The 20,000-nt window shown below is 35.7% G+C and overlaps 1 protein-coding gene across 3 annotated transcripts in view; it reads right to left on the bottom strand.

The window, feature by feature from the left end:
• Positions 1–20,000, bottom strand: part of LOC119597062 (protein furry-like) — a 30,766-nt gene that overhangs the window by 8,495 nt on the left and 2,271 nt on the right. Inside the window, exons 2-24 of one of the 3 annotated variants that reach the window (XM_037946515.1) lie at positions 19,000–19,219; positions 14,715–14,888; positions 13,947–14,167; positions 12,951–13,144; positions 12,485–12,667; positions 12,156–12,363; positions 11,622–11,759; positions 10,218–10,452; positions 9,828–10,006; positions 9,475–9,699; positions 9,111–9,254; positions 8,461–8,689; positions 8,000–8,184; positions 7,004–7,182; positions 6,673–6,800; positions 5,998–6,187; positions 5,543–5,722; positions 5,152–5,328; positions 4,823–4,972; positions 4,504–4,670; positions 4,247–4,347; positions 3,668–3,832; positions 1,787–1,798 (exon numbers count right to left, since the gene is read on the bottom strand). In XM_037946515.1, coding sequence (XP_037802443.1) covers positions 1,787–1,798; positions 3,668–3,832; positions 4,247–4,347; positions 4,504–4,670; positions 4,823–4,972; positions 5,152–5,328; positions 5,543–5,722; positions 5,998–6,187; positions 6,673–6,800; positions 7,004–7,182; positions 8,000–8,184; positions 8,461–8,689; positions 9,111–9,254; positions 9,475–9,699; positions 9,828–10,006; positions 10,218–10,452; positions 11,622–11,759; positions 12,156–12,363; positions 12,485–12,667; positions 12,951–13,144; positions 13,947–14,167; positions 14,715–14,888; positions 19,000–19,204 — 3,969 coding nt within the window. In that variant the 5' untranslated portion in view covers positions 19,205–19,219. The remainder of the gene's footprint in view (positions 1–1,786; positions 1,799–3,667; positions 3,833–4,246; positions 4,348–4,503; positions 4,671–4,822; positions 4,973–5,151; positions 5,329–5,542; positions 5,723–5,997; positions 6,188–6,672; positions 6,801–7,003; positions 7,183–7,999; positions 8,185–8,460; positions 8,690–9,110; positions 9,255–9,474; positions 9,700–9,827; positions 10,007–10,217; positions 10,453–11,621; positions 11,760–12,155; positions 12,364–12,484; positions 12,668–12,950; positions 13,145–13,946; positions 14,168–14,714; positions 14,889–18,999; positions 19,220–20,000) is intronic. The other 2 variants (XM_037946516.1, XM_037946517.1) reach the window with 2 other exon arrangements.

The following is a 20,000-nucleotide window of genomic DNA, read 5'->3' as shown; positions in this document are numbered from 1 at the left end:
AAAAAAGACAAGAAGAAGAAGAAAAAAAGAAGCCCAAGAAGAAGAGATAAACCCCCCCCCCCCCCCATTCCAAGCAATCAGAGAGAATCAAGCAATATTTTTTGAGGATTTCCGAGCTAAGGAAAGGGGTCTTCCCGGGTTTAATGACCATTTCTTCATGGATTTTTTTTACCTGGGGTACACGGACAACTTTCTCGCCCACCCGTCCTTTTTCCATACATTAAGTATAATGAAAATAAATAGATAAACAAGTAAGTGAATAAATAAGCAAATAAATAAACAATTTCTGAAACCTCGGCATAAAAAAATTGGCCCCACGTAAATATTAATGCGAATCTTGTTAATTCGTCACTGAATTCGTTTCTCAGCGAATATTTAACGCTTTTGGGCATATCTAAATATTTATGCTATAAGTCTTTTCCCTTTCCCCCATTGTCATTTGAAACATTAAAACCTAAGTAGATCATAAGTTATTACTCATTAGTTTTTTATGACACTCATCACCACTATCGTCTCAGTTACAAAGTCCTTCACGTTATTAAATGTAAAAGAGAAAACTCTCAAATTCAAATTCCGCATGTTAATAAAATTAGTAACATTTTTCATGCACAAAAAATACACATGCAACCATGCACTGCTTTGCAAACAACGGCTATGAAAGCTGAATACGTGATGCTAGAACGATGAGATTCCCTCCTTGCCTGTGTAAAAAGAGAAATTATCTAAAAATAAATAAATAAATAAATAAATAAATAAATATTTTTTTTAATCAATATTACATTTCTCTTCCTCTATCCTCCTCTGATGAATAGCCAACTGCACCAGATTACCATACTTACTCCAACTCCAATCTACTTGAATAGGGAAATCTGTGTCCAGCCTGAACTAAATACTTCCATTATATTTACTAGTTTACTTGTTATAGCCACATTTACAACTGTCGCAAACTAAAGGTGGAACCGACCCCAGCCAATTTTATCCATTTTTAACTCTTCAACAAATCAAATAAAACAATTAATGGAATTTAGATTGTTACTCACACTACAGCTAAGTCCTTATGGGAAAAAAAAAAAAATAAAAAAATAAATCATTACATATTTTCCAACACATTTCAAAAAACATAAATCTTTATCTGATTCTTCACGAATCATGATCTTGTTATATTCTAAATCATAGCACAATAGCCACCATCAAAATCTTCCTATTATATGCAGTCTCCCTATTATCATTTACATGTATACACAAAGATCAAAAGAATAAATAAATAAAATAAATAAAATAAAATAAAAAATAAAAATAAAAATAAATAAACAAATAAATTACACGATGGGAATATTCTTTAATAAAAATGACGAGAGGTTCCAGTTCATCAGAAAATTATTTAATAAAGAATCAGACTAGACCAAACTAATAAGAAAATCCTTTAGCAGAGTTAGACGACAGGAACCCAAATGATAAGAAAAAAAAAAAATTGTTCAGTTATTCAACAAAAAGGTACCTGGATGTTGCTGTGAGAAGCTTAAAGTTGCTGTTCCAGTGGCGTTAGTTGCATCCCGGGCCTAATGTACTTGTCCACCGCACTGCGCACTCAAATAGCCGCAGAATCAGATGCGAGGCTTACAGTTGTCTTTTAAACTAGAGCCTGTTTACACCTTTCTGGTCTTACCTTTCCATACATTACTAGCAAAAGCAGAACAACACAAGTGTTTGATATATAACATGCTATAAGGAGAGAAAAATAAATTAAATGAAAAAAAATTCAAATATTAATATGACTCCAACTTACCTTGCTTTTTATCTAGTGAGCGCATATGGAAAGAAGAAAGAGAGAGAAGAATGTCAGCAGGAGAAATACATAAATTACAAGACACATGCAGCAGCATAAAAAAAAAAATGGAGCTTAAGCTTTTTGACTATTGTTAGTTAAGTGTCTAATCATGTTAAATGATGATGCTTCAATGTCAGTACCACAATACAAGAATTAGTTGGGTTAATAACTACCAATTTAAAAGCATCTGTGGTTGGGAAAGCTACAGTAAAATCTGTATGTAACACTACAATAAAATCTCTTATGTGGAGGATTCCATCAGCACACTTTCCTTCCACAACAAAATATAAGTAAATTTTAGCTACTGCACTTCTTAATATATAAAAATATTATGTTGTCTTATTAAGAGGACTACTATTTTTAACTTCCTTTTAATAAGCATTTAATTTAATTGGCTGTCAACTGCAGGGAATTAATTGCATAATAGAATCATAAATCTAATATTTGCTAACTAATGATTCTCTTTGTTAGCATAAATACTCTTCTGAAAAAATAATATTAGAAGATAACTTAAACACCTGACATAAGTAGTAATTACTTACAAACTTACGAAATTACTTAGAAAATAATACTATTGCAATAAAATTAAAATTACCTTATAAACATCTATAAATGGACACTTGAGTAATTTATACGCACAAGTACATAAGCATACACAAAGGCACGAAAAGAAAACACACACGCATAATGAACCAATTCCTCATCCATTTCAATGGCTTGGGGAAGTCACATGATCAACTACCTTTCAAGCATCAGAAAACTTCCTAAACACTGGGGAGTTACTTTAAAACATAGTTTCTATAAATGATTTTGAAAACTTTTATCTGTCTTTACTTTGGCCTGTTTTTCTGCTTCTGACTTTAAACAGTTTTACTTAGGAAACATCCTTCTCTAAAATCAAACACAACTGCTCAAGATTCTGAGAGTGGAACATGTCATCAAACCAAACATGATGAGAATGAAACTACAAAAAAGGAAAAATGGTCCTTTATTTTTAAACCAGAAAGAGGGGAAAAATAACAATGGAACATTAAGTCAGACTTTCCAATGTTTTCTCCTATGATGCATGTGAATGAACTGTATATTTCATTCAGAACAGTTTCCCCAATGACTCTGTGAGCTAAATAGGGATCTAGTGTTCAGGAGTACATGCCTGTCCAGTATCATGAGTGATCAGGACCCTAACTATTCCTAGGGCATGAGAAGATGGTTGGTATAGGGCGAGGTTAAGCATGACTCAACATCTGCCTAGCCTTATCCATCAAAGTAATGTTCGGCAATAGTGTAAATCAACGGCAATAGTGTAAATTAATTAGGGTTCATCAACAGTAGTGTTCACCTTCATTAATCAAATTTTTTTTTCCACAACCTATCAGTTAAGCTTCTTTACTTTTAAGGCAATTCATATAACTGACATGTTTAGTCTTCTGCTTCCACAATTCCGATTTCCTCTTAAGAAGCAACAAACAAACTTATATTAGGATCATAGGGAATGATATGAACTTTGTCAAGCTTACTGAATTACTAGGAAGATATTCTCAACTGCAACAGAAATTTTCAGCTGAAGACTAAATTGCACACACATCCACTATAGCCACATCAGTTCAAACCTAACCGCCTCTAGCAAAAATTATGCTAATTGTACCACTTTAACTTATAAAATCCCTGCACTCTGTCCTTTCCATTTCCCAAAAATACTTCCATTGCCCTATGTAAAAGTAACATACAAAAAAAAATAATAATAATAATAAATAAATAAACAAATAAATAAACAAACAAAAAATAAGTAGACAGCTGAACTTACAAGAAAAATAACAATCACATTGCCATGCTACCTACCTTCTCATCATGTGACCCTAGGAGAGCATCAAGCCACTGATAAATGTTACCATCATCAGCCAGTAACTGAGGGTCGAAAGACGGGCCACAGCAAAGCACGGCACTGGATGCATGGAGTGCGCACAGCTCGAATTCTGAAGGCAGCCGGTTTCCAGAGTCTGGGCTCTGCATCATAAGTGGGAAAAATAGCATTAGGGATGAATAAGAATAAAAATAAGAAAAGAGGAAGAGAAAAAGAAAGGAAGACAGAGAACAAGAACAAAAAGAAGAACAAAAACAAGATAAGAGGAAAAAAAAGAAAAAGAAGAAGAAGTGATAGAAAAAAAAGGAAAGAAAAGAAAAGAAGAAGTCAAAGAAGAAAAAAAGTAGAAAAAAAGGAACAAAAAGAAAAGAAAGAAAAAGAAATAAGAAGAGGGAACAAAGAGAAAATAAGTGATAAGAACAAAAGAAAAAGGAAAAAAAAAAAAAGAGTGGCTAGAGAGATAAACAGATGTATATGTAACCATATTCCTCTATCAATTTATCTTCAAAAACACATTTTTTTCTGAAAGCTTTTAAAAAGAAGCACATATGACAGACCTTGAAGCCAAACGGAGCACCAAAGACACCACTCCATGATGCAAACAGGTAAAATAGGTCCTTCCGAAGTGCTCGTGGAATGAGGGTTTGCCGCTGTTCCACTGTTAATAAATCAATGCATTATAAAAATATCCCTATATCAAGTAATGAGACGAGTGCTTTTCAGATTCTTCCTGTTTCTATTTTCACTTCTTAAACATTTCTAACAATCTCTGAATCAATAGTTAAAAAACACAAAAAATTTGCAGGATAATTACATGAAAAACTGCCAATAAGCTTTCGAACAAAGTGACAAAAATGCGTTTTAATCTGCTGTAGTGTGTTATCCTTATCATTTTCATTCTCCAAGTACAGACGGGCTCCATCCATGTATTCTAGGTAGCGCTTCTGAAGGGATCCCGTATCACCATCAATGACACTTTCACTGTGTAAAGACAAACCAAGCATTAGCAAAAGAACTCAAGAAAATGATATCAGTTACTCATTTTCTAAAGAAAGCCTTATTAGAACATGCAGCTATATTTCAGTCAAGAAATTAAATATGCAATAAATAAAACATTCAAGAGATATGCATACCTCAGAGCAAAAGTTCCTTGCTCTGCGCTCATTTCAAATAACTTTACTAAAGTCACTCTCAGAGCATCACGTCTCTTCCTTCGCCGCATGTTTTCCTGCTTTCTGTCAATACTTTCACGTATGTATGGCAGCAGCTCCTCCATTAAATCACTGAGGGGAATATGAACATGAGTAATTATGCACTTATAATTCATCAGAACAATAGTGTATTATATGCTGAGACTGTAACTTTACATTATAACCCTCCTTTAGAAATCCTCCCAACCAAAATGTATCGGATAACTTTATGAACAAATAATCTCAAAATTGAATACTCCATTCTGGTTTACCTTAAAGCAATGTGGTTGATCTTCCCCAGAGCTAGAGTAACAGCATCTCTCATGTCTGTGCTTTCATAGCGCAAGAGAGGCACCAAGAGCTTATACAGGCAGAGTGGAGACACTGAATATCCAGGGTTATGACGGTCACTTCCTCTATCTCCACCAGCTCCGCTATCTGGGGAAGATCTGGAAAAATGGTTTGGAATTAAGGACAATTTGTTTCTGAGACAAAATCTGAGGATTATGGAATTACAGAACCCTAAATATATCCATTATCAGAAAAAAATTGGCTACAAAAACCTAAACCATTACACTCTAATGATATATCAAATGAATCGAGCATATCCATATTCCAAGCACATTCATTAGCAGTCCCATACATATATTATCTCCACCTTACCCAAGACTAATATCGGGTGATGCACATCTAATAAAAGGAGTCTTGGTAATGGCTGGAACAACACGACAAGCAAGGACAACATAATTCCTCCAGAGATTCATGTACACATCTCGCTCACTTATTGGCTTCTTCATCTGGGTAGCACTGCGCAGGAGCGAGGCACGGTTGTCATTGGGCGGTCTGCAGGTTTCACCAAGGTCATGATATTAGAATTGTGAGCATTATTAATATATTAACATATTGTATAATATGCAGGTAGAAAAACTAAATACAGAGATGCTGTGAATCATGTCAATAAGTTCTAATTTCACATATTTACTGCCCATCATTAAACATTTTCCCATATCCCAATACATCTTTCCTTTAAACATATTCATTTCTCATCTTCTAAATACTTTCCAGATTCTCCACTTTTCTCATACTAAAAGGAAAAAAAGACAGACAGCCATACTTACGTTGGGTCGACAATAGAGTAGAGAGAATTTGCTCTTGTGTACACAATAGGCCAGGCGTGGCTTATGGCTTGGGGGCAGGAAGACAGGACACGCCCATGGTGAATGAAGCCACAAAGGACTAAGGCCCACACATCTTCACAGGGCAGATGCTGGACACTTACACTTTTCACACTGCTGTCTTCTACAAAGCCTTTATGGGAAATCATAAGAAAAATGGGTTGATATGAACTACAAATCCTTCAAAAGAAGAAGTCAATTATGAAAAACCTATCTATAAATAAATAAAGGGAAGGGATTGAAATTTTAGACCATAATCATACTTGCAAGAGAAAAATGGGAATGTGAAATATATGTCTTTGACCTCCCATCAGAGATGGACGAAAAAAGAAGAAGAAGAAGAAGAAGAAGACGAAGAAGAAGAAGAAAAAAAAATGAAGCTGAAACTACGAATACACAAGTTGAACCTCACTATATTGGCAACTTAAATGGAGACAGTTAATTATTACCCTTATGTACAATAAGGCAAAATACCATATATAAATGATCCTGAGAAAAAAATCCAATTCTTTAAGACACTTTATAAATGACTAATTCAAGGTAACAAACAAGCATCTACCATTTTAAGTAACTAAATGGAGGATACAAAAAATAACAGTATGCAGGAGTCATTTTTACCTCCTGTCCACACAGATGAACTACGGTCAGCAAGCCACTGTAAATCAATATTTGTGGTTGCTGCAACTGCAGACCTCTCACCAGCTGGTAGAAGTGTTAGTACACTCTCAACAACACAGCCACACCATCTGATAAAAACAGATAATTTTTTCATGAAAACATGAACTGATTCCAGACAAGAACAAACAGTAAGTATGAAAATCTTACTATACCTTATAAGACAGATATGCCTCACAACTCACATTATACAGCACAAAAAAGCCATAACTGTAAACAAATAAACTAACAAGTACTTAAATAAATATAAAAAATAAAAGATGTAAGATCTTACTTATCCATAACATCAATCACAGGGTTGTTGATAGGATCCTCTTCCCCTAAAACTTTGGCCAACTGCTTAACTTCTCTCATGATAGCCACGGATACTCTCCTTGGAGCCTGACGACAGCTGCATAACAGTACTAATGCAAAGCCTTCAGCCAGTCGTAATACATCGCTGTGGTCTCCTCTCTGTGGAAAGACAAATCGGCAATGGATATGTTGTACAATACATTTTGAGTATAAAAAAACATTTGTTCAAGAAAACAGTTAATTGATGAACAGATCTGTAAATAGAAAAGACTATATTATTCCTTTTACTCTCATGAATGATAGATTTAAACTTTCCAATCTATCTTTTATTTCCATATCAGCCATACTTCCACTATAAAATCTTCTACAAGAACTCCAACTCTCAAACTACAAGCAGTTATAGAGTGACTAGGTGAAAGTGTTTTACTTATCTGAACAATGTGATTTTATCATAATAATAATCTATAATGATAATAATTTAGTTAATTCCATTTGCCACAAATGTTTGGTATGACAGGTTGTCTGCTTAGTTTGCTTTTAAATTACCCCATGTGCAAGGACTGGCCATGGTTACCATCCACTGGCTGTGCACAATCTAAACGTGGGTCAGCAAGACTGCTAGACAAGAACACTACTACTGCACCACGTAGGGAACACAAGGGACCCCCTCCTAATAACAGTAACCCATCTCATTAACCCTCTAACTGTAAAATCTCACAAAAAGGAATGTCAGGAGGATTCCCAATGAATCTGGAGGGAGTTGCTGGTACAATATCTCTAAGGGAGACGAGAGAATTCATAGTTTTGTTAGAAATCTACCTGGACGACCAACCCCTATGCCAATATACAACATAAGGCATAAGATTACCCCTATTTGACCAGCATCATTGGTTAAGGGAAAATCTGGCTTATAACCATGATACCTACAGAGGCTTCACTAGATGCAAGGGGTGAAAATAACTTAAGATGTATTCACCTGGTGTAGATGGAGATGGTGTAAATCGCCAACACCTGGATCACGTTTGTTGGCATTGGATGTGGTATTGGTATTTGTCAGAGCATTCTTCCAGGCTGTGAGTATCTGTAGCAACATTCTGACACCATTGTCCAAAAGCTGGGGAGATGTGTCCCCTACTTCTTTGACAATAAACTGGATAAAACCTGAAATTACAAATTTTTATGTAATGCAGTAAAAACAATCACATATTTGTTTAGATTATTCAAACCAAAAAAAAATTAAAGTAATATGTACATTTCCGTTTAAGAATACCACAAAAATACAAAAGCACTTTAGAACAAGTTGCATATCATACCTAAAGCAACAGCAGTAAATTATAAATGATACTAATAACAAATATATCAATTACTGATAACAACAATAACAGATAAAGAAACATTTTTATAATATTTACAATAAATAAAACACAAATCCTGTACCATATACAACATCATGCCGCCACTCTGGGAAATCCAGAACAAGAGTCTGCAGACTCTGGAAGGCTAGAGCTCTCAGTTCCTCATCCATGTGCACCGTGAGTCGGCTGAGCATGTCCACTAGATCTCTGCCAGACATCCCATCTGGTATGAGCCTAGGGACTGCAGCCACACACGTTCGGAACAAGTCAATCTTGGGCTTGCGTTCACCCGTGATCATTTCATCAGGTTCCTAGTAGAGTGTAGTAATATTTAGGCTTTCTGTTGATTACATTCCATACTTTTGTTTCACTGACTATCAAAAACAATAATGACCAAATTCATGCAAATTAACTTTTCCAAAACATTTCACTGAGTATCTAAGCTTACAATAGTGACTATTGTAAGCTTATATGATCATTAATAAGAAAAATATCCCTAAATATTTAAAATGCAAAATGCTATTTTTGCAATTAGCAAAACTGTAAATTCATACAAAATATACTGAACATTTAAAATAGAATGGTATTCCTCCTGAAAGCATTTTTGTTACTACAGAAAATTTGGCAGAATATTTTGACTTAAGATTATTGTGTTTTCAAACAGCAAAGTTTTCTATCACTGTATTAACAATAACCAACAACATTTGGTTTCAAACACTATCCCACAATTACCTTGTTAACATTTTGGGTGTTTGTCATCATGAGTGGTCTTCCAAACTGGCTATCAAGTGCTTTCAAGATATCATTGAAGGACTTTCGGACAAGTGGGTAGTATGCAGAAATTCCAATGTTTCTGGCTGTGTCTTCTGTTAACATCTGAAAGGAAGAAATTATATTTAAGTTAAACATTACTTCTGATTCAGATTATTTTATCTAGGGGTTATTTCAGATGTATATTTCTGCAGCTTTAAATACATTTTCATTTTTCTATTCTCAAATCCTCTTCTCTTACGAAATGGTGATCATAATATCATAGTCTATAAACCTCCTTTTTTACAAAATACTTCCCTTCACTCAAAACACTGATCCCACTAACCTTATTCAAGAATGTTTTCTTGACCCTCAGGGTGTTTCCTGATGGCAGAACTCCAACTGTGCGGGGCATTGGGGGGTCACCTTCTTTCTGCTGGAGGCTGTCTGCCACAACCAGGAAAGCTCGCAGGCCAATAGACATGCGTTCTGGGGTCATGATGATCTTGATCTGACGTCCCACAGAGAGCAGGTCAAAGACGATTTCACGCATTGCGAAGTCTAGTCTTTCCTGTATTGTGAAAAATATAATGTTAGAAGTGCATTCACCGGGTAAGTAATAAAAAAAGGAAATCAATCAACTAAAACAGAATTTCAAAAGTGTATTCACTACTGGCAAATATAATCTCCTTATATTACCTGGGCAATAAACTGAATGATTTTCACGAATATATTGAGGGGAGTATCTCTTGGGACAACTCCCTTGGAACCTTTCGGGAAGAGGGAGTTGACGATGCTAGCTAGTCGAGAGTGAGTGGCTGAATTGCTCTCACACTTGATCCTGATCATGTAGACCCACAGCAGGCGATACAGTGACTCTGGAATAGTAAGTGTCATTTCCTATAGATGGTGAAGTTTTAACATTCATTCACATAAGCATATATATTCACAGTGGCATAGATTATATCATGATAACTTGTCAAGTTACATTTCCTTACTTGCTATTGCACTTCTGATATTTTGTAAATCATGATATTCATTAGCATGTATTTATTTATACGTGAAAATATAAAAGAACAAATAACCTACCTAGAGCTACTCGGGACATTTTGGGATCTCTGTTTTTCAGGTGCTGCAGACACATTGCAAGAAAATAGTGCCAGTTGCTCAAGAAAAATGTTTTCTGTGATACACACAGCAGACAAGTAACAAGTGGGAAGATAGGTAAGCGGTGCTTGTTCCTTGTTGCCATGTCTAAGGTCGTAGAATACAGCATCTCCACAAAGTACTTCAGACAGGGCACATTCACTTCATGTTTTACAGTCTGGGGAAAGTTTAAAAGTTAAATTGATAATCTGCAGCGTTATGTAAATTGCTAGTAAGCTTAAAAAAGACATCCATAGATTAACATCATCTAATCAATTATAAAACTCCCCTTAATTTTTCCTTGAAATGAAGCATCTGATGGATGGAATATGCTCTTTTCCTGTCTGAGAGTCTGGTGTGAAAATTATAGCAATCAGGTATAATAACCTAATTACATATATCAAATGAGTAACTTTTGTTCAGCTGGGATCATTACCTTGTAAAACAAGAAACCAGGAAGAGAGATCAATACACCTGCCTCCATTAACCCTTTAAATCCTCAACTACTATTCTTCTGTGCTCACTTCTACTAATGCAAGATAAGTTAATTAGATACTTAAACCCAAGACCGACAATCCTAGAAGAGAAATCTCCAACAGAAAAAAACAATTTCCTTCCATCAAATTCCTTGTTCTCTGGTCAATCAAGATCCGGTGGGATGTTTGCCTACTGTGTGAAAATGATAAGAGGGGAACAAAAACACAGCAATGAAGAATTGAGCTGGAACAGAGGAATAATGCAAACACTGATGATGCATGTGAGTAGAACACATGTCTGGTACTATAAAGACCCACTTTAGTCACATATTGTAGGAAAGAGCAGGATTACTGCAAATCTACCCACACCCACTATGAGGTGTGTAGTAAATCAGGATCAAACCAAAGTAGACACTTAAGGCTGCCACTAGGAATGGCACACTGTGAGATTCACTTACACACTATGCCAGAACAACAATTTGTAGCAGGCCTAATTAGGATATGACTGATGGCTAGGGTGGATCTATGCTCTTATTTTTTTGTCCATTAAACTGCCTTCTTTACACAAAATTGACTTAGATGATATATCTGATTAGAACTTATTACCTGACATCATAAAATGTTTATTCATATCACCAGCTCTCCCTCTTATTAGATAATAATTTCCCTTTTTCATACAATTATACAGCTTCGCTAATATACAAAGAAAACCACATAAGCAGCAACTGAACAGAATCTCCAAGACCCCAGCAAGTATGCTGAATATCTTTGTCTCGAACTTCTAAGAAATACTGAGCACATTCTTGCATTTTTCATACAATTATTTACAGATTTCAGCTAAAATATACCAAAGAAAAACCTCCACACTTACAGCAGCAACTGGAACCAGAATCTCCACAAAGAGCCCAGCCAAGGTATGCTTGATATCTTTGTCTCGAACTTCTAAGAAATACTGAGCACATTCTTGCATGAACTGAAAAGAGGCTTCAAATTCCTCAATTGGCACCATCTGAAAGGAGTGAAATTATTCATAGTTATTCATCATTGACATTACCTTGTCTCCATGCATTATTCATTCCTCCATGATCTATTAATCAGATATCATGACTTTTCAGCAACTTACAAACAGGTATTAACTAAGGCTGATTTTATACCATTTTCAATAAAGTTACATTTGCCGAGATGAGAATATACAGTGATTATATATATATATATATATATAATATATATATATATATATATATATATATATATATATATATATATATATATATATATATATATATATTAATATAATAATATATATATATATATATATGAAAATAACAATAATACCTAAAAGTGTCATGATCTCATCTTTAGCCATCTACAGTCGTCCTCATCTTCCCTTCACCACTTGACTCACCTTAACCCTAAAGAACTTCATCCCCATCAAGAGAGAAGTAATGCTTTGCGTTGTGACTGATGACTGTTCTCTTGCCCGCAGCTCTTTCAGTTCTGCCATGAATCGTCTTCTGACTGACTGGAAGCGTGACTGTGCCAGGACACCAATGACCTCGGCATATAAGTCAGCAATGGTGTTAATATTGGCACCGTTGGGATTATTTTGAACACTGAAAGAAATGCACAAATATATTGCACACACATTTTTTTTCTCCTCAAAATCAAAAGCAAATTACAATACTCAACAATAGTTTCTTTAAGAACAAAGAGAGAAAAAACAAAGTGCCTTACCCTTCCCTATACTTGAAATGCTTAAAAGCAATATCTTCTATGTGGCGCACCAAGTCATCATGTCCAGGATGCACTGCCAACTGTCTCAACACTTCAATGAGTACTAAACAAAATATGAATTCCACCGCAAGGTCTCTGCGTTCCTGTATAGTTTCCCGGTCAACATTTGAGCCTGCATCAACCCTGCATATGGAGAATAAGAAAATAAATGTGATATGGTATACTTCAGACAAAGCCTCACATCCTGCTATCATTTACTCTGTAAATGATAACAGAAAAGAAAATGGGAAGTAATCATAAAGATACTGTAAAGATTTCAGATACCTCCAGTCAATTGAAAAAATTAATAATCATTTACCATACTCCACTTGGATGAAAAATCAATAACCAGTGCAACTCTTTATCATGGACACATATGTCACAATATAAGATTCTTGAGATTCAAACACTGCATCTACTCTCTCACCCTTTGCTCTTGCTAGGATCCTGTTTATATTTGCTGTCTGTTGCGCCCCATTCCACTCCCTGCCGATCATACCAGGAGAAGAGCGTTCGCAGGAGAGAGGGCAAACAATGTTCAGCGACGCATCCAAATGCTAATAACAGCTGGTCAAATGTTGGATCTTCACCTCGCTGCAAGCTCTTAGATAGACTACGTTCCTATAGAGCAAGGGAAAAAAGATCAAGTTGATTATGGCAAAATAATGTATAGCTGTATTACAAAATATACAAGTATAAACTATTTATTTTTCTCTCTCTCTCTCTCTCTCTCTCTTCCTCTCTTCCCTCCTCTCTCTCTCCTCTCTCTCTCTCCTCTCTTCTCCAATCTTCTCTTCTCTCTCTCTCTCCTCTCGTCCTCTCTCTCTTCTCTCGTCCTCTCTTTCTCTCTCTCTTCTCTCTCTCTTCTTCTCTTCTCTCTTTTCTCTCTTTCTCTCTCTCTTTCTCAATAAATTCTTAGCAAATCAAATCAAATCTCTCCCTCCCTTTTCTTCTTTCTTCTTTTTCTTTTCTTAAATGCAATGATGCAGGTTGCTGATCACTGGCATTTTATTCCAACAAGAACTTATTTGGCCAGTCAGACATGCAACTTTTTGTTTAGATATACTACATAAAACCAATCATTCCCAACCTTCATCATAATATAAAAAAGAAAAAGAAAAAGAAGAAGAAGAAGAAAAAGGTTTACTGCAATTTATTTTCAACAAAATGTCTGTTCTGTGGGGAATGTTTAGTGCAATGCAACACCACTGGCCGAGCAGTGGTCATGAAAACCAATAAAAGGCAGTTTCAAAGCAATGCCAAGAACCAATAAAGCTGCTGGAATAGTGAGGTCTGTTCTAAAATATGATTATCTTCATTAAAGACATTTTCTAAAGCAGTATGAAAATTTTGCATCCCATGATTAACAATGAACACATTTTATCCATTTCAATCTAACCTCATACTAAACCTGATGCCTTACCAAAGGTTCTTGCATGACTGCTTCGATCTTCTTGTCAGCCATGACTGTGAACTCGGCAAACAGGGTCCGCATGACAAACTCTCCTGGTCGCAAGTCTGTATCAACATGGACTGTGGCAGGGAACTGTGCCCTCTCCTTCCTTGCACCCCAGGGTAAGAGGGCGGATGCCTGTCCGCACGCATTGCCACTACCACCTCCGCCACTGCCATCAGTACTTGAATCTAGGAAAGGAGAGCAAGAATTTCTAGCTTTTTGCAAAAAAAAGAAAAAAAATTAAATATAGATTTTTCATACTTAAAAGTAAATAAGTAAAAAAACTGCATTAGCTAGTAGTCTACTTCAATCAAGCAAGTAAAATCAGTAGAGGAAGTTCTCACTTGTAGATGCATTAAAAATATATATAATTCATTATCATGTATCATATCTCTATGAACATCTGAATATAAGAAGAGTAAAATTTAGCTTAATAAATGAAAAAATATAAATCAGTTTAATGAACCATAAACCTATATTACAGAATTACAGCAAATATTTAATCTAAACAAAAGTGAATAAATAATAAAATAAAATTAAATAAATAAATAAACAAATAAACTAAAATATTTAATCTAAACAAAAGTGAATAAATAATAAAATAAAATAAAATGAAATAGATGAATAAATAAATAAATAAAATTATTTGCTTTTGCAATCACAAAATACTTCCACTCTTCCTGAATAACAGCGACTTAAGCATTCTCTTCCTCATACCCTAACAAAAATCCTCACCTGAAACTACTGTGTGCGAGCGCTCAGAAGCTGGGTCAGCGGAATTTGTGCCGTCATTTGTAGATGACGACTGCTCATTTTCTTCGTCACTATTAATCTCCAGAAGCTCCTCCTGCCCTGCCTCTCTCCCATCGCCCGGCCCTCGTTCGCCGACCTCATCACCATCTGTCGAGCCAGTACGAAGAACTGAACCTTCAACGATTCTAAAAAGGTCTAATGGTCTAGCCGTTTGAATGTCCCTGTCGTAAGGAACTAATGAAAACTTGTGTAGTGAAATATCAGAGTAAATAAATAAGCGACCTGATAAGGATTCAAACCCACTCCCCCTAAGATTCGAACTCATTCATCATTCTACGAAACACGCAGAAAAAAATAAAACTAAACCCCTACACCTGTTACCATGAATGAATAGGCCCTAGTCATTGTCAGTATAGGTAATAAATATTATTGGTGGTGGTTGTGAGGGGACACTGCAAAAATACATTACATGTAAAAGAATTCTATGTTCCAGACTGAAAATGATTAGTCTGAAAATATCATTAAAAACATAAACATAAACAATAAAAATCTTGATATACATATTAAATTATATTCTGATTCCATTCTAAAAATACATGATGTTAAAAATATGATCCTATTGAAAACGTAATATCAAAAATCAGTTACATAATTTTTTATTGTGGAAGAGTTCATTCTCATTCATACTTTCTGTTTCTCTCTCTCTCTCTCTCTCTCTCTCTCTCTCTCTCTCTCTCTCTCTCTCTCTCTCTCTCTCCCTCTCCCTCCTCTCTCTCTCTCCCTCCCTCCTCTCCCTCTCCTCCTCTCTCCCCTCCCCTCCTCCCTCCCTCTCTCTCTCTCCTCTCTCCTCTCTCTCTCCCTCTCTCTCTCTCTCTCCCTCTCTCTCTCTCTCCCTCTCCTCTCTCTCCTCCTCTCTCTCCTCTCCCTCTCTCCTCTCTCCTCTCCCTCCCTCTCTCCTCTCTCTCCTCTCTCTCCCCTCTCTCTCCTCTCTCTCTCTCTCTCTCTCTCTCTCTCCTCCTCTCTTCTGCACACACACCACACACACACACACCACACACCACACACACACCCCACACACACACACACACACACACACACACACACACACACACACACACAGCAACACACACACCACACACACAACACACACACACACACACAACACACACACACACACACACACACACACACACACACACACACACACACACACACACACACACACACACACACAAACAAAAAACACACACACACACACACACACACACACACACACACACACACACACACACACACACACACACATCACACACACACACACACACACATGCACACACACACACACATTTCCCAAATTTTTAACCATCAATTTACATACTGGATAGTTTCAACTACTAATACATCTTATAAACACTTACTACCTGAAATAAGTGTGGGCTCTGGTGCACTTGTATCACTTGAATTGATAATTCTATATACAGCTGTAGTTACTTTTCTTAAAGGACCAGTTGCAACATTGTAGGTTTGGCGCAACATTCTATACGCAACAACTCTTTATCTCATATTGTGTAATTCCTGATAATTGTCATCAAATTGCTTTATAGGTATTCAATAGTACAGTGTGCAGTTTCATTGTAAGTCAAAATTTGTTTTCTAAATACTGTTGCACATTACTTCTAATTATCCACCCTTCTAAATAATGTCAAAGGTCACTTCTTTGCTTTCTATTCTTTGTTATCATATTTACTTCTGTCATATTAGATAAACAACCTTACATAGTTTTCAAACTCTAAAAAGTCACAGTTCACAGTTAGTATGAAATTATCACTGGTGCAAAGCCAAACAACTTGAGCTCCTCTTATCAATGGTTATCACTTGTGTTTGATAACAGATTACTCCAGATATGGTTTAACAGACAAGAGATAAGTATACCTTAATGATCTTCTCTGATATGAATAATGCTTCTTTTAAGCCAGTGTTGTAAATAGGCATCTAACTACAATATAAATACAGAAACAATAAATCCAGCATCTCTTTTCCTTGTACAGTTCTACTTTACTTTACCCTTATGATAATTAAAACTACTGTTTCTAAATTATTAATTTTTTAGCTGTGATGTTTGGTATCAGCACCTTATCATCAGGATTACCCCGTTATACTCAGTGCTCAGCTTTACTTCAGTTTAAAACATACCGGGTATAACACTACCAGCCTAAACTCCATCCTTAACTTCATATAGAATGTAAAGGAAGTCATTCTTGTATATTTCCCAAAACAGGATATTTAAGAATATATTCCCATACATTTTATACAGAGTAAAATAGGTACATACATACTTTAGCTCCAATATCAAATCTAAGAGAGACACTACACCTTGAAGATCTGATACCTTGTTTGGTGGTGCCAGTGATTAATCGATCAAGGAGCAACCTTTTGAAGACTGCCACTCCGGGCACGCTGATTCGCCGGCCAAGACTTGGTGATAGTATTGGTGAGTGCAAGGATGACCCGTCACCACTCGAGTGGAGTGAGGGTGTGGAGGGGGTGTGCGTAATTGGTGGATGGTTATCCTTTATGTCTCGTTCGTCTCTCTGCCTTTGTCTTTGTTGGGTTTTATATCAGTTAGGTACACATCAAATAATACTATCTTTACATTTCAAACCAAGTATCATGTTTTCAGTTGTGTTTAATTACATAGGTAAATACGTGAAATATGTTAAATATGTTAAATTAAAATTTATTTTGCTACAATTCCTTTTTTTTTAACCCAAGTAACTCTCCCAGAAATTGATAAATATAAAAATGAAAAATGTGCAAACTACAAATATTCCATGACAAGAGAAATATCATCAACAATCTTCAATTCATAATAAAAACTATAACAACCTTAGAGGAGATGGGGGAGGATTTTGTAGCGTAAGTTCGAATGTCTGAGTTGTTCCGACGTGCAGCCGGTATGTATACAGTGACACGGTATCATCTGCCGGTGAGTTATTATTACTACTCTGATTACTCGGATTACTAGTCTTTGGGATCATCAAAGGACGTCGAAGGTTTGGAGGCAAAGTTTTCGTTCGTTTCATCCTGAGGTGTTTATCTTATTCGCTGAATGAAGCAGATCAGTATCTTGATATCTTCACAAAGGTATCATTTCTTCTCCCAATACCATGACGAACAGTAAAAAAATCTTCTCTACAGAAAAAAAATATATATATATTGGTATTCTCAAAAATGTATCATTTCCTTTCCCAGTAACATGAACAGAAAGCAAAAGTGCTGTAATTTTCCTGAACTGTGAGCGGGTCCCACTCGCACACCACCACTACCACTGACCTAACTCCTCTCGGCAACGGCCTTCCTCGTGGCTTAAGCATTTAAACCCATGTTCCCTATCCACTGCTCAGTGTATGAAGAAATGACCCTTACCTGGTGCCACCATAAGGCCTATAATGGCAAAATTTGGATGTCCATCTTGACAGTAAAAAAAAAAGAATTCCCAAACAAGATTATCACTGTCTTGTTCATCTAGCAAACAGTTCTACACCAGAATCAGTTCCAAACATTCTTCTGTACAATACATTGCAAACAGTAAATAACATACTGCCATTTAACACATGTCAGTTAGTGGAAACTCTTATTCACTTAGTGGTAGAGAAAAGATCACAAGTGCTTAATGCAATTATGAGGGTTAGTGGAGCACAAGGCTGGTGGTCTTGGGAAGCCTTACACATTAGTGTGTTGGGAATCACAGCCACAGTCTCAAGGTAGGGTGATTGATCTCTTCATTACATAATTCAATAAATAATAATGTTTCACTCCAATGAATAATTAGAATGCCCAGAAGTCGAACTTCATTCTCACCTGTATTCTGTCCAGTCTCAGGATTGTTGTATTAAGGATAAATATATTGTACTTGACTTTTAAAATCCTAAACATATGTAAACACAAGTACTAAGTGTCAATTGATTAGAATAAAACATACACTTAACAAAACGGAGTACAAGTGAGTTGCCAGCTTCTCTTTTCCAAGACTAAACACACTACAGTTTCATTGCAAGAGCTGTGTCTAGAATTCTTGATTCCAGAATCACATGGGTGAGAGTAATTACAGTTAATGCAACTACTTATGTAGCATTTATGAAATGTTTGTGTATCAAATGGCCTTAACCCAGAAGATTAAGACCAATTTAGAATTTGTGTGGTATGTAAATCAGTAATTGCACCAAGTAAAAGAGAAGAAAAACACAACTATTTTTCTTTTAATTACCAGGAGGGGGTGTAGCATTCATTGTAGAGGAACTAGAAAGCGTGGAGGCTATGGTAGCCTGAGAAGCTGTGGAGCTGTGCGTTCCTGTAGATATGGTCGTAGCCGCTGCCACAGCTGCAGCCACGGCAGGAAGACTCACTATCACCTCCTCATTTACCGCTTGGGCTAAGCCACCATCAGTAGCTGGGTCGTCTGGGTCAGCCATATTCTACATATTTACCTAAAAGATTTTTAGCAAAAAAATAATCATAATTTAAAAAAAAAATATATATATATATAGTATAAATATATATATGCAATTTATAACTTCTTTGCGAAGGTTGCTCAAAATAAACAAATATATATACTAAAGCATAAACTACATTTAAAAATTCTGCGATTAACATATAAACTACTATTTCCTTTTAAAGGCTGATTCTCACTCACAAAATGCACAAACTAGAAAACAAAACACTGACACATTAATAAAAGAATATCAAATTGTGACATTTCGAATTCAATTGGGTTCCTCATTTGGAAGAAGAAAAAAAAAATTAATTCTCTTTTATGTTGTGTTTCATCCGCTGCAGAACCTGGTTAATGCAAAATGATGCAATTCATTATTCATTTCTTATTGTGTCTATTTCATTTTGTCTGCATACTGTCCTTGTTTTTTGTTTTTTTAGTTTATAACATAATTCCTAGATGCAGTTATTCCTCTGCTTTGTAATTTTGTTAAATAATCATGATGGAAGTGCACAGAAGAGAAAAAACTACCTTATACAATTCTTCTTCAGTTATACCAACAAAAGAGAAAAAAATTTAATAACTACACAAGCGTAAGGAACATAATTGTAGTAGTCTATTCCACACAAAAGCTAAATTTTCCAATATTTGTATAACGAGAGACTATTCCAATACAGTCTTTCAAGAAACAAATACATAACATATTCAAATCTGTGTCTTATTTACTTTAGACGTCAATTTTAATTTCTGTACTCTATTCACATTTATTTCCTTTT

This window comes from Penaeus monodon, chromosome 38, assembly GCF_015228065.2.
Source record: "Penaeus monodon isolate SGIC_2016 chromosome 38, NSTDA_Pmon_1, whole genome shotgun sequence".
NCBI classification, from domain to species: Eukaryota; Metazoa; Arthropoda; class Malacostraca; order Decapoda; family Penaeidae; genus Penaeus; species Penaeus monodon.
The sequence above is the reverse complement of the archived record's forward strand: the minus strand, read 5'-3'. Positions and strand labels throughout refer to the sequence as shown.